General features: G+C 37.6%; 1 protein-coding gene across 2 annotated transcripts; it reads left to right on the top strand.

Annotated features, from left to right (window-relative positions):
• Window positions 1-8,617: 8,617 nt before the first annotated feature.
• Window positions 8,618-14,985, top strand: LOC131344214 (E3 ubiquitin-protein ligase TRIM35-like). 2 transcript variants are annotated; one of them, XM_058376320.1, is made up of 6 exons: window positions 8,618-9,041; window positions 9,129-9,221; window positions 12,136-12,366; window positions 12,694-12,716; window positions 13,428-13,546; window positions 13,728-14,985. In XM_058376320.1, exons 1-6 carry the CDS (start codon window positions 8,655-8,657, stop codon window positions 14,288-14,290), a joined length of 1,416 nt encoding a protein of 471 aa, XP_058232303.1. In that variant the 5' UTR covers window positions 8,618-8,654; the 3' UTR covers window positions 14,291-14,985. The 2 variants fall into 2 exon arrangements, with proteins under 2 accessions (XP_058232303.1, XP_058232302.1); XM_058376319.1 differs by having other exon boundaries at window positions 9,126-9,221; window positions 13,728-14,960.
• Window positions 14,986-15,105: the final 120 nt, after the last annotated feature.

Genomic DNA, 15,105 nt, shown 5'->3' with positions numbered 1-15,105 from the left:
AGCAAAGAAGTACACACCTAGAGCCTGGATTAAGTGACATCTATAATGGGAGGTTTAAATAGCGTTTCAGATGAGAACATTATCAAATATTTGCCTAAGCGTTTGTCAGAAACAGGATCTAATGTTTTCCATACCCCTCTGCATAAATCAACAATCATGCCAATATCTCTAATAAAACAAACAGTCTGCTCAAACGTAGATTTGGGTTTGTCCCAAGAGCAAATACACTAGATTTGGTAAGGACTGGGTTTGTTGGGCAAACTACCAAGCTAAAGATGATGAGAACAAACATTGACTTTTTCTTCTTTTCCTATTCTTCTTTAAATTTTTAGTACTAATACCAGTGAGTAGGCTAAATACAATGAAGTGTACATGTCATTTTTTTTTTTTTTTTTTTTTTTACTATTATACCCTCATTGGGGGCTGTGCCCCCCTTAAATGAAAATCGCCCCTGGACGCCACGGCAATAGATATTAATCAACCGTTAAATAACAAAGTAAAAAAGAAATTAGGCTGCAGTGTTTCACACCTCACAAGGAATAGTCAATTTTATTACGGTTACTTTTCTCAAAAAGACATTCTTCATGCCGTATGCAGCAAACTGCAATCTCCGGAGGACGCAGCATCCAAAATGAGACGCAGAGAATATAGAAACACTGTATATGGGCAGGTCGCTGACTACTCCAATTATCAAATCAAAGGACGGGAAATTGCTGACGTAATTGTATGCCTGCTAGATGGCCCCAGTGACGCCATCTCGAAATCTGATTGGTTAAGGTAACAATTTCATTGGTACTTATTTTAAGCTACGGGCGCCTGCACTATTGATTCTGAAGGCCTTAAGGCAGGTTTCTTTCACTCTGCCTACACATGATGTCAGCCACTGGCTGAAATATGATTGGATAAATACTCTTATCATAAATATACACTACTGGAAACAGCGCAACCGAGAGAAAAGCTATAAAATGTAGTAATAATTTAATACACATTCATGGAAAAATATATTAAATATATTAAAATGCAAGTCAGTGATTCAGATCACTGCTGTTTAGGCCCACCACTGTCAAGTTGTACATATGCTGTATAAAATATATATATAAAAACAACAGGCTTCATTTTTAAGCTAAATAAAATTGGAATTATTCTTGGATTTTTGGGTTGTTCCTTTGGTTTTGTATTTTTGTTGGCTTAGACAGATATAAATATTTGAAAAAAATATTGCCATTGTGTTAAACTTTACCAATTCTTACAACAACAAAACAACAACAAAAAGGAAATTTTATGAAATGAAAATATCTCATATGTGAAATTTACCCGACATTTTCTAATCACAGTGAGAGTAATGCAAAATGAAAAAAAAAAAGAGAAAAGAAAGAAAATGTAATAATCTTATATCGTTGTTTAATAATCATCCAAGTTTAAGAATTTTTACACCAAAAAGGTGTGTAGCCTATTGGTGGTCCAGCGGCAGGATCTCGTGCTCTCATTGCTGTGACTTGGGTTCGATTCCCGGGCAGGATGCTAACCCAGCCACTGAATAGTTAACTGTCAGAGTCAAACCCATATGTTTTTCTACCCCAGACTGTTGCTACAAAGCTAGGAGCACACAATTCTATATGATGTATTGTATGCTGTAGCATCACAATTTCCCTTCACTGGATCCTAGATTCTCTGGAACTAGAAGAAGACAAAGCAGTGGTGGCTGGTGGTTTGGGGAACAAAGCACAGGTGTCTGTTAATGAAGTGTAAATATTTACACCCTCTGTGCACGCTCACCAACAATGGTTTTTACATTCAGTTCCATAATTAATTGACCAAATTCTCTAATTATTTAGCTAAGAAGTAAGTCGGCAAAAGGTCTACAGTTGATTGCAAGTGTGGCATTTGCTTTTAGAATCTGTTCCTGTTAACTGTCAGTATGAGGTCCAAAGAGCTGTCAGGGGCAGTGAAGAAAACCATCATAAGGCTAAAAAGCTAAACAAACCAACCAGAGAATGCTCAAAAACATTAGGTGAACTATGGCAAAAGGCACAGAAGTTCATGGAAGACAACTGTTGACAACTAGATGACAGAAAAATTTCTCTGGAGATGAAAAACTCAAAAGTCAAAGTCATAAATCAAGAGACTTCACCAGAGTAAATACAGAGTGTTTACCATAAGATTAAACCCACTTGCAAGCCTCAAGAGGTTACTGGAAGAGCAGACTTTGAAACAAACCTTCTAAAAAAGCTTGTGCCATTTGGGAACAACATCCAACGGACAGATGGGACAAATGTAAACTTTTTACATGTCCCAGTCACCATCACTGGTGTCCAGTTTCATCCTGATGAGCACTATGTTTTTGCTGATTTGTTTCAACTGACAGTTTTAGTTGTCTTTTTGCACCATGGACAATAAAGTCTTCATCCATTTTCACTTTCAATTATGACAGAGGCTAGGCCGTCAGGATATCGCCTGAATCTCCAACTGACCAGAACTGCTTGTGGCCAAGTGGAAGGCTAGTTAATGTCAAATACGCTTCCTTCAATTGTATTCGTTGTTGGGGGTTTTTTTTTACGTATTTGACGACTTGAATACATAATACTTTTGTTTGACCATGTCCTGATGATATTTTAAAATACACAACGAAATTCCAGCAAACATAATGAAAACTTATTTAATCAAATTTGCCTGTTGACTTAGGCGATGTTAAACAGCTTTGGGTGTCAGCTGATTATAATACTCAAATAATTGCCTTTAGCAAGGGAAAGGCAATGTGAGTTTAAGATTAGTCATAGTAACATTTTGTAATGGTGTAATAAACTTCAAGTTCGGTAAGTTCTTAGTTAAATAGACCACATGGCTTTATGTACTGTTCTCGGCACTCTTCAGAGACAGTTGGCAGAGGTGCATGTGTTTTCTTATCTATGTTTGATTGCTAACACGATCAGTATATTTCCACAAGTCCATCACTCAGTTTTATTTTTCACATGATTGACTTGTCAACTTTGCCTGGCATGTGGTTTGGTTTTTCATGGCTGATTTCCAACACAGTCTGCTTATTTTCACGTTTGGTTTTATTTTTCAGATCTCATTTACTCACATAAATAATTCTTTATGATTTATGTGAGTTTGACTAACGACTTTTATCCATCCATCCATTCTCTACATCGCTTATTCTACTGGGTCGTGGGGAACCTGGAGCCTATCCCAAGAGACTCAAGGCATAAGGCAGGGGAAACCCCAGACAGGATGCCTGTCTATCACAGGGCACAATCGCACACACACCCATTCACACACTATGGCTAATTTAGAGATGCCAATCAGCCTACAATGCATGTCTTTGGGCTCAGGGAGGAAGCCAGAAAGCGAAGAGGAACCCCTCGAGGCACAGAGAGAACATGGAAACTCGACATACACACATGGAGGAGGTGGGGATCAAGCCACCAAACTTGGAGGTGTGAGGAAGTTGTGCTAAGCCATCATGTCACCCACATTACTTTTAGTCTCTTAAAAAACAAATAAAATGTGCTGCAGTTGGTTCACCAGATTTAGATGTACAAAGCCTCAAATTAAATCCAAAAGTCTATATATATATATATATATATAAATAATAGCTTAGCTTGTCTAAATACACCGTATGGCCAAATGTTTGTGGACATCTCAGCATCATCGCATTGCAGGTTTAGTTCTCATTATCAGAGGTGGTCAGCAACAAAGTACATTTACTTGAGTACTGTACTTAAGCACACTTTTTGAGTATCTGTACTTTACTTGAGTATTAATTTTTTCTGGAAACTTGTTACCTTAACTTCACTACATTTGAAAGACAAATATTGTACGTTTTACTCCACTACATCAGAGGATTGTAGCGTCTCGTGAAGTCCAGTGGTTTTCCGTCATTTTTTTGAACTCGACTGGTGGCAAAATGGACGAAGACAGATCATTGGCGCATTCCATGGCCATACTTAGACAGTAGGGTCCAGTTTTTAGAAAAGAGTAAAGATTCTTTTCGTTATCAACGTTGGCTTTGTTTACCGAAAACAAACCACATCGCAGCCTACAAAAACTCTCCATCCAACCTGCGGAAGCATATTGAGTTTTCATTTCTGGTAAAAGCTTGAAATGGATATTGCCTGTGCCGTGAAGCATGCATGGTAACTTACTTCTCATGTATTTCCGATGAAGAGGATTTCTTCTCTAATATGTGTACACATGAGACATCAAGCATGTGTACACACAGGAGACATCCAAACAACACAGCTCTCCGTGGCTCAGCGGCCTGTGAGAGGCTTTTTAGTGCAGCTGGATTGATCTTCAGCCCAAGAACGGGAGCAATTCATTCGCATAGCTTTGAGAACCCAGCTTCTACTTAAGATGAACAAGGACTTTCTAAAGTTTGACTTATTTGACCATAGTACGATTTCTCTTTACTAGTGATCTGTGAGACACAGTATCATTGTCACATAATTTTGTTTTGATGGCAAATAAGTCTTTCTGTTTTGCTCTTTGTTTGCTGTTGGCCAGTTATACAGTTGTGTAGCTGGGTTTTAAAGCAGGTTGGATTGTTTTCCTAATCAGTCTGTGTTTACAGACCACTTGATTCAAATGTGCATGAATGGACACACATAGATGTGTGCTTCTTTGTTGGGGGTGGTAGGAGCGTTAAATAAAAAATTGTCAATTCAGCTGTTTAATTTCTGAATTTTGTAGCATTCTAAAAGCTCTTAATTCCACAGATACTACAAACTGGTCAGTATATTCACTAGGTGTCTACAAAAGGTACTGTAAGTATTGCATACAACATTGCAACAATGATAAAACAATGCGCTGACATCTACTTTTTACTTTTGATGCTTAAGTACTTTTAAAAACAAGTACTTCTGTACTTTTACTTAAGTAAACATCTGTCTTTACAACTTTTACTTGTAATGGATTAATGTTTGACCAGTAGTATTTGTACTTTCACTCAAGTAAGGAAGTTGTGTACTTTGTCCACCTCTGCTCATAATGTTATAATGAACTACATATTGTATGTACTGTATAGTATGTAGTGTATAGCTCTTTCTGTATCTCTGCAGCCTGGTGCTGGGTCTAAATGGGCCACATTTAGGTTTAAGTTTAGTTTAAACATTTTTTTTGGATCTATGCCACCTGGTTCCTGTTTCTGTCTTTCTCTATTCTCACATGGCGTCCTTGCGCTCTCTATTGATGATACTGTTTAAACACCATACACACTGCTTATAGAAGCCCGAGGCAAAAGATGACTAATTATATGGCAAGACAAGCAAACTACTTATGACTTAACATTTATGTTTAACTATACGGACCAACATTTCTCTGAACTGCAGAATTTGCCCAGCAGGTTAGATTAAAAATAAAATAAAAAATCAAGCAGGCTACTAGAGAGCTAAAAACATGAAGTAAGTGTAAATAGTTTGAAACTGGAAGACATATTAAAGGCAAATAAATCCCTCTATTTATTTTATTCCTTTCCCCCCACCTAAACATGTTACACTGTTTGTTTGCGTGATCCTTTGTTTGACCATGTTCTGATGATTTATTTAGAGATATTTACAGATATGTAAGATATCAGTTATCTCATTTCAAATCTTATTCGCCTGTTGACTTGTTAAACAAACGTGAGTGTCAGCTGACTACAACACTCAAATAATTGTCCTTAGCGAGGGAAAGGCAATGTGAGTTTAGGATTAGTAATAGTAACAATAAAATGAATCGTATGATAATGTTATAATAATCAACGAGAAAAGCGTTGTTTTTATTACTTTACATGTACCGTATTCATCACACCTAGAAGTCAGTTGACCACGACAAGGGTCAAGAAGCGGATGTGAGAGAAGCAAGCAGGTCAAATTGTGACTTAGGAGGTTATATGGTTAAAAAAAAAAAACTTAACCTACGCTTTGGCTAAAGAAGATCAGAAGTCAGTTCCCATTCCTTGTATTTTCAGTTCCAGGTTAAAAATTCAGTGTAAATTTTTCTTATTTCTCAGTGCCATCTTATATGTGGGTTTTTTTTGTTGTTGTTACTTTCAAGAAGGAGAAAAAAGAGAAGCTGATATCATGGAAGTGGTAAGAGGAACTTGGTAAATGGTAAATGGAACTGTAAACAGATCAAATGTATATATTTTAATACAATTGTAATAAATAAAGATGGTTTATTGTGGTACATGGCTGTGGTGATGAACATTCCTCACGTCAGGTGCATCACATAATCTCCTATTATAACACAATGAGAATGTGTTTTCTGTTTACATAACAGCCCGAGCTGGGATAGTTATTAAGATAAATAATATAAAATGACCACAAATCACCATACACGTGTAATAAACAGTGTTGAGTATATAAACAGACTTATTTCTGGCATAATGCACAATAATGTCAGTGTACAGCGTTTTCCTCTACACATGCAGTTTCTTTTTCATCCACTGAGAGGAGCCATTGAGTCAAGTTATGTGTTATGTGTTATAAGTTCAGACTCAGATATAGAATATAAAAACAAAATCATTTGATAAGGTGCAGTTAAAAAATATCATCATGGAATGATATGACGGTAATATAATAGTAACTGATTGGCATATTATACATAGATATCAGGTGCAGCAGTGACTTGAATGGAGAGAGATCTCGTTTGTCCAGTGTCTTATGGCGTCTTCAAAGATCCTGTTGTCCTGTCACGTTGCCATAGCATCTGTAAAGAGTGCCTGGAAGAATTCTGGAGAAAAAAGGAAAGGTCGAAAATGTCCAGTGTGCATAGGAACCTGTTAGGTAACACCGGATTGAGGATTTATGTGTGAGACTCACTCGAATATCAGGTGCAGCAGTGGATTACAATACATCACTCATCCAGTACTTAGTAGTGTCCAGTTAATCATGTCTCACAATGGGTTCTCTCACTGGACATGGCTGCTGTGTGACAAAAAGAGAGTAGAGAAAATGGAGAACGCTCAATATGAAGCCCAAGCTCAAGTCGAATGAACTAAATTTTCATATCATCCACTACAGACTTGGCAAAAACAAAGACATCGGAACTGACAGTGTCGGATTAGTGACTGTCCTTAAGCTATAAAAATAAATGTAGCATTGATGGACTTCTTAGTTCCTCTTACAGCCTCACAATCAGGGAAGTGAGAAATGAGGTTATTTCCAGGAACCAGCTACCTCCTGAAAGATGGAGCTAAACACCATAGCTCATCATAAATCATTAAGAACTGGTTTTGTTCTTCATCATCTTCTTTTTTCTTCCAATTTTACCCTTAAACTCATGTGTAGGCACAATCTACTGTAGAGACCATCAGGGCGGACTTAACCAATAAGCGAGGTAAGCAGCCGCAGCAGAATTAGGGGGCCCCGACCAATACCAAGAAGCCTATATAAATCATATAGTACTCATTACTTTTCTATCATATATTGTATGGTCTGTCTATAACCATTAAGATTTTAACATTATTATTACATCTGTTCAAATGCGGGGCCCCCCCATGATTCATGAATAGTGGAACATTCCTATCGTACTGCACATGCGCAAGATTCCCATACCTGGAATCGCTTAGGGCCCCCAAATCATTAAGTCCGCCCCTGGTGACCCCTGGTGACTGTTAATTTTTTTAATAGTCCTGGCTTCGTGCTGATTTGGTCGCTATATTAGTTGAATTTGACATGGAGGTTAAATCTAGCTAAGTAACAAAATATTAGAATTAAGTGGTCAAATTAGCATGTTAGGATGTTATAGGTGTGTAGCTAAAAGAAAAAAACAGCCAGGAGGTAAAGTTAGCATAGGAAATAGTTCTGCGGTCAAAGTCCTCAAAGCAAATTTTGCTAATTCTGAGGGTGTGCTAGCAGAATGCAGTGTTTTGCTAACGTGAGTGCAAGAAAAATGAGCTAGAGAAAGAGTGAGCCACATCACTCAGATGCAGACTGACAGTATCAAAAAGAAACTTTACTTTACTGGAATAAGTAGCAACATCCACATTCGTTTTAAGCAATCTGGTGGTTTAGCACATCTACATGGATCGTATAGTTTTAGTTTCACCAAGAAAGAAAATCATTACCCTTATCCATGTTGTTTTAAGAAGAAAAAGAGGTTAAATTCTTTGTTATATTGTAATGTCCATGTCCTAGATTAATGTAGCTCTAAGAGTCACCGAATTTTTTGTGTTCGGTTGAGAATTGTTACAGTTAGTAGTTTTATACATACTGGTGAATATGCTCAATTTAAAAATATACATGAAGCTTAATATATGAATGCAGTTCATTAAAAGAAAAACAAATTGGGTCGCTGTTCACAAAATATAAAGTCTAATAATAATAACAATAATAATAATAATGATAATAAATAATAATAATAATAATAATAATAATAATAATTATTATTATTATTATTATTATTATTATTATTATTATTATAAATAATTATAATAATAAATAAATAAATAAATAAATAAATAAATAAATAAATAAATAAATAAATAAATAAATAAATAAATAAATAATAATGACTCAGGTTCGTCTCATTCTGTTAAACTCTCTTCAGATCTTCCGACTCCATTCCCTCCACCCTCTTCTGGTTTTAGGGTGAAAGAGGAAGTGAAGACCATATAACTCAAAATATCAGTGGTTAAATCGTATTCTTGGTGACTTGAACGAAGGGAGAAGATGTCAGCTGAAGAAGATCTCTCCTGTCCAGTGTGTTATGACATCTTCAAAGATCCTGTTGTCCTGTCATGCTGCCATAGCATCTGTAAAGGGTGCCTGGAAGAATTCTGGAGAAAAAAGGAAAGGCGCGAGTGTCCAGTGTGCAAAGTGCTGAATCTATACGAACCCGAATCTAACACCGCATTGAAGATTCTGTGCGAGTCTCACTTAGAGGAATACAGACAGAGATATGCAGCGGGCTCTGAACAGCACTGCAGCTTACACAGCCAACAACTTAAACTCTTCTGTCTGGAAGATAAACAGCCTATATGTCTGATTTGTCAAATAACTCCAGAGCACAACACCCACGAATGCTATCCCATAGACGAGGCTGCAGATCACTATAGGGTAAGCCGATGTTCATGTTACATACAAAGTGAATAATGTACATATTTACCTTATATATTTCTCCTGTGTGTGTTTTTTCACCAGAAGGAACTCAATACTGCACTAAAGCCCCTACAGGAAACGCTGGACTGCTTCAGTCAAGTGAAACAGTCTTACCACAAAGCCACAGCACACATTAGGGTAAGAATTAGTTTTATAATTTAATCATTTCCACAATTTCATAGACTGTAAAACATTTATATATAAAAAATGCACTCACCATGAATTTTCATTCTTATTGTTTAATATTAATCCTGCATCCAGTACAGTTTATCATCCTCACTACATAAATATGCAAATATGCCAACTGGTAATCAACATCATGGGTATTAAATTAAAATTATAATTAACTGCTAATAGAATGATAACAGCAGGTATCTTTAAATTCCTAACGAGCAGGGCTATGAAAAGGACAATTATTCATTGGTTAAGTTTTGTTTTTTAGCTGTTTATCATGGTAACACTTTTTAGATTTGTTTTGAATTCTCTAAAGGGAGAATAAATGCATATTTCTCGTATTCTCATACAGTCCTCTTTAGGTAGAAATTTAAATCTACTTTCTGGTCCAGTGAGATGATCTAAAGAAGTACTTTCTATCTAGCTTAATTATTAGTAACATGGGAGGAAAAGGACAGTCCATGGTAACCCCAAGGTTACCAGCAGGTTGCGAGGTTGCGAGCAGTGGCCAAAGAGGAAATCCTGGGCTGGGTCACCTGCAGGTTCAGCTGATGAGATTTCAAGATGAAATCTCCACCAGACACGCTGAGATCCGACTTATATTTACATTTCTGGCATTTGCCGTTATCCAGAGTGACTTGCAATACACATATACACAATCCAGAGCTTTGTGTTTTATTACAATTCAAATACTATTGTTGCAACAGTTCTACGTAAATGATACAGCATTGCAATCATACGAGGAAAGGTAAAACTTGGTAAAAACGAGAACTTTCCTCTCAGATCCTATGAGACTCTGAATGCGTATTTAAAGGCAGACGCACTCGATGGATAATAAATTAAAATAAAATCTACAGACATTGCTGGTATTTAAGGGCAATTTGTAAATATGTGGCATGCTACAAGTGCGTAATCAGAGCGCTAAAGATTTTTGGCCTTTTCTGATTAGATTAGATCAGATGTACTGTACATCATACTGATTTGGAACAATTCACAAAAACTATTTATTGATTAACATTTATATATGTATTTTAGATTTTCTAATTGTAGAATACTTAAATTGCGATCATTAAAAAATTAGTCCTAAGATTTAAAGGTAGGTGTAGGTGAATATTAATGTACTTTGTATCACTAACTTTGTTGAATTGAAATTAAATAAATAAATATATATATATATATATATATATATATATATATATATATATATATATATACACTATATTGCCAAAAGTATTCGCTCACCCATCCAAATAATCAGAATCAGGTGTTCCAATCACTTCCATGGCCACAGATGTATAAAATCAAGCACCTAGGCATGCAGACTGTTTTTACAAACATTAGTGAAAGAATGGGTCGCTCTCAGGAGCTCAGTGAATTCCAGCGTGGAACTGTGATAGGATGCCACCTGTGCAACAAATCCAGTCGTGAAATTTCCTCGCTCCTAAATATTCCACAGTCAACTGTTAGCTGTATTATAAGAACGTGGAAGTGTTTGGGAACAACAGCAACTCAGCCACGAAGTGGTAGGCCACGTAAACTGACGGAGCGGGGTCAGCGGATGCTGAGGCGCATAGTGCGAAGAGGTTGCCAACTTTCTGCAGAGTCAGTCGCTACAGACCTCCAAACATCATGTGGCCTTCAGATTAGCTCAAGAACAGTGCGCAGAGAGCTTCATGGAATGGGTTTCCATGGCCGAGCAGCTGCATCCAAGCCATACATCACCAAGTGCAATGCAAAGCATCGGATGCAGTGGTGTAAAGCACGCCGCCACTGGACTCTAGAGCAGTGGAGACGCGTTCTCTGGAGTGACGAATCGCGCTTCTCCATCTGGCAATCTGATGGACGAGTCTGGGTTTGGCGGTTGCCAGGAGAACGGTACTTGTCTGACTGCATTGTGCCAAGTGTAAAGTTTGGTGGAGGGGGGATTATGGTGTGGGGTTGTTTTTCAGGAGCTGGGCTTGGCCCCTTAGTTCCAGTGAAAGGAACTCTGAATGCTTCAGCATACCAAGACATTTTGGACAATTCCATGCTGCCAACTTTGTGGGAACAGTTTGGAGCTGGCCCCTTCCTCTTCCAACATGACTGTGAACCAGTGCCCAAAGAAAGGTCCATAAAGACATGGATGACAGAGTCTGGTGTGGATGAACTTGACTGGCCTGCACAGAGTCTTGACCTCAACCTGATAGAACACCTTTGGGATGAATTAGAGCGGAGACTGAGAGCCAGGCCTTCTTGTCCAACATCAGTGTGTGACCTCACAAATGCGCTTCTGGAAGAATGGTCAAAAATTCCCATAAACACACTCCTGAACCTTGTGGACAGCCTTCCCAGAAGAGTTGAAGCTGTTATAGCTGCAAAGGGTGGACCGACGTCATATTGAACCCTATGGATTAGGAATGGGATGTCACTTAAGTTCATATGTGAGTCAAGGCAGGTGAGCGAATACTTTTGGCAATATAGTGTATATATTGTAATATAATGCCTTAGGAACAGGAGTAATTTGTAAGAGAATGTTTTGGTAAAAACCATGAATTTGAAAGTGCCTGCTTTTCAGAAATTAGGTTATACAGGCTCTAAACATAAAAGAATTAAATGACAGTTGCCCTCAAACCAAACCCTTAGACAAAAGCTCATTCTGTCTATATTTAGCTGGTTTCAAGCCATCATTGGTATACTGACCTATTTTTTGGGGTCAGATGAGCCATAACCAAATGGAGACCACATGCTGTTGCATGGCAACAGGGTCTCTGTGGCAGGGTAATGTGTTTAGTGTTTGTAGCAGATTCTGCCCCTTTTAATGACTTATTATAACATTTGTTATGAATAATGATTTATTATAAAATTTCTTTCACCAATTTCATGTGGCTTCTTTATCCAGAGGCAGGCCACACGCACAGAGCAGCAGATAAGGAATGAGTTTCAGAAGCTCTACCAGTTTCTACGATTTGAAGAGGCAGGGAGGTTACTTGCACTGCGACAAGAAGAAGAGCAGAAGATTCAGATGCTGGAGGAGAAGCTGGACGAGATCAACAGCGACATGTCGTCTCTTTTGAAACTAATCAGAGTGATAGAAGAGGATATGTGGACTGAAGATCTCTTATTCATAAAGGTCAATTCTTCCTACTGTGCTTCCATGTTTCTAGCCAATACACACGTCTTGTCTTTTGTAGTGCTTGGTGAAACGTTTTCAACTAAGCGCAAGTCCTGAAATGCTTGTCAGTACTGGAAACACAAACTTGACTGTTTTTATTACATAGCATGCCAAAGCATGTAATGTACATAGACACAAGTAGCAGGAAGCTCAGTGTGTTTTGTAACACATTAGTTGAAGAAGACAATGAGAAAAGAGATGTGCTGAGTTTTTTTTAATTAATTTATTTCTAGTTATTAAATGTCTGACCTGTTTAACAGAAAACCTGCACATTTTCTTTCACAGAACTTTGAGGCCTCAGTGGCAAGGTGGGTCATTTCCTGCATTCTCATTTTTGGTTTTGTGGCAGATGGCTCCAAATAGCAAATGAGAGAAATGACATGAGCTTGTATGATAAGCTGAAAAGATACCATCTGTTTCACAGCTTATATTTCAATTAGTTGGGTTTAGATTTAAATGTCTGGGTCTTTTTCTTGCACTGAAATGACATAGTCCTATTAAAGCACAGCAATTTGTCAGCATACATTATACTTTCTGTCCACTTATAGCCGCATGTTCATTACAAGTTCTTAACTCTGATCACTTAGAACATCTTAAAACAGTCATACCCTTACCAATATCTCTCTTCTTTTACTCTGAAAGTAAGTTGAACTTATGAAAGACATAAATGTGTCCTCAAAGAAAACTTCACCATAATGTGTTTCTTTATTAATAGTTCTTTTATTAACAGCTTTTTAAGCTGCTTTTTCCGGAACATCGGCCATCGGCGTGTTAGAAAATGAATCAACACGTTGAACACTAAAATAACAAAATTCAGTACTGTTCTTGGCCTATTGTGCCAAATTCATCTGGTTTAAACCCACGCTGAGAATTATTTAGTACCTATACTAAATCTAATGGGTTGTTAACATCAAGTGTTTGTAGGTTAGTGGTTAGTGGTTGTAGTTTCTCAATATAATGGTTTGCATGAGGTCAGCTTGGAGACTCGGCACCGTACTGATTCCTGGGTGTTGTTGTAGAGCTCAGTGCTCCTTTGAGGATCCACTGATGGTTTCAGGAGCACTGATTGACGAAGCGAAGCACCTGGGCAACCTGGCGTACAGAACGTGGGTGAAAATGAAGGACATCGTGCAGTACAGTGAGTTTAACATCTATTTATTATGTTTAATGGAATGTATGGAAGGCATGATAAACCAGTGTATTATTTAAATATTTATCAACCAAAATCTTGGACACATTGCTCCTAAATTTGTATGGCCATTTATAATCATATATCCACCTAATCCCATCTATCCTTTCTGTCTATGATATATCATCAGGTCCCGTCATTCTGGATCCCAACACCGCACACAAATCGCTTACACTGTCCGAAGATCTCACCAGCGTGACATTTGATGAAACCCATGACCTGACTCACCTTCCTGATAACCCAGAACGGTTCAAATCAAGCGTGTGTGTCCTCGGTTCTGAAGGGTTTGACTCAGGGAGCCACTGCTGGGACGTTGAGGTTGCGGATAGGAGTTTGTGGGAGGTAGGAATAACCACAGAGTCCAACCCAAAAAATGCACGGCTGTTTTATAGCGGCGTGTGGAGCGTTGAGAGTAATTGTGGGTTTTACACTCGCTCTCCTGCTCGGCCAAAGTCTCCGTTCTCTGCTGAGGGAGGACTAGAGAGAATCAGAGTCAAGCTGGACTGGGACCAGGGACAGGTGTCCTTCTCTGACCCGCTCTATGACACAGAAATAAAAACCTTCAATTACACATTTACTGAGAAAGTCTATCCATTTTTCTGGAGTCACTGTAAGAGGTCTCCTCTTAAGATTTTACCGATGAGCATTTTACCCATGACAGTTCTTGAAATGAGTAATGTAAGATCTGACTGAAGGCCCTGAATTATCTGTTAGTCTAATGAAGAAAAACAGATTTGTTGAGAAACATGTCTATATACACTGATAAATCTATGGAAAAAAAAAAGTGAATGCTAATGATTTTTGGTGCTTTGGTATTTTATACAAGAGAGCTAAAATACAGATTTTTTTTTGGGGGGGGGGGGTTAAAATTAAAAGCAGCACATATGAATATATTTTCTCTTTTCTTTCCTTTTCTTTCATTTTTCAATTTTAAAAATTCTCTTGTTTCTTTCCCTCACACTTCATGCCTTCCATTTTTTTCCTGTTTCCTTGTTTTAGAAATGGCTTTAATAATCCAGCTTCATATGTTTCCTTAACACTTCAGCAACTCAATACAGCTTTGAAATTATGATTACGCAATGGCAAAAATGTGATGTGATGCAATGAAATGTAAACAATAAATTAAACTTTCATTGCAAAAAATGTTTTAATATCTTGTGTGTGTATTTTTTAATTGTTCGTATTTTGCTAATTTTGGGCAATACTAGGGAAATGCACATTTTTTACATGGAAATGTCCTTAGGTGGATAGAGAAAAAATTGTTTAGAGCAATAAATGAGTTACAGTCAATAACTGTTGATTCACAAAGGTAGAATAAATATTCTTGCAAAGCAATTTTGTAAAAAAAAATTGTCGTGCTGTACACAAAATAGGTGTATTAAATTCAGACTGTCTTTAATGTGTCTAGTCCTCCTTCTGTATATGTCCTAAACGTCTAACCGATCATGACAGGTAACATGAATGGATCGGTCCAGTACATCCGACAGATGCTGGATTGGATCAACCTT

The sequence above is a fragment of the Hemibagrus wyckioides genome, linkage group LG23, assembly GCF_019097595.1.
Source record: "Hemibagrus wyckioides isolate EC202008001 linkage group LG23, SWU_Hwy_1.0, whole genome shotgun sequence".
Classification (NCBI taxonomy): domain Eukaryota; kingdom Metazoa; phylum Chordata; class Actinopteri; order Siluriformes; family Bagridae; genus Hemibagrus; species Hemibagrus wyckioides.
Note: the sequence above shows the minus strand (reverse complement) of the source record. Positions and strands in the feature narration are given on the sequence as shown.

Excerpts from the sequence above, each read along its gene's own strand:
- LOC131344214 (XM_058376319.1), top strand. The coding sequence starts at position 8,655 with ATGTCAGCTGAAGAAGATCTCTCCTGTCCAGTGTGTTATGACATCTTC. Across the intron at positions 12,717-13,427 it reads TTTGAGGCCTCAGTGGCAAG|AGCTCAGTGCTCCTTTGAGG; the intron begins GTGGGTCATTTC and ends GTGTTGTTGTAG. Across the intron at positions 13,547-13,727 it reads GAAGGACATCGTGCAGTACA|GTCCCGTCATTCTGGATCCC; the intron begins GTGAGTTTAACA and ends ATATATCATCAG.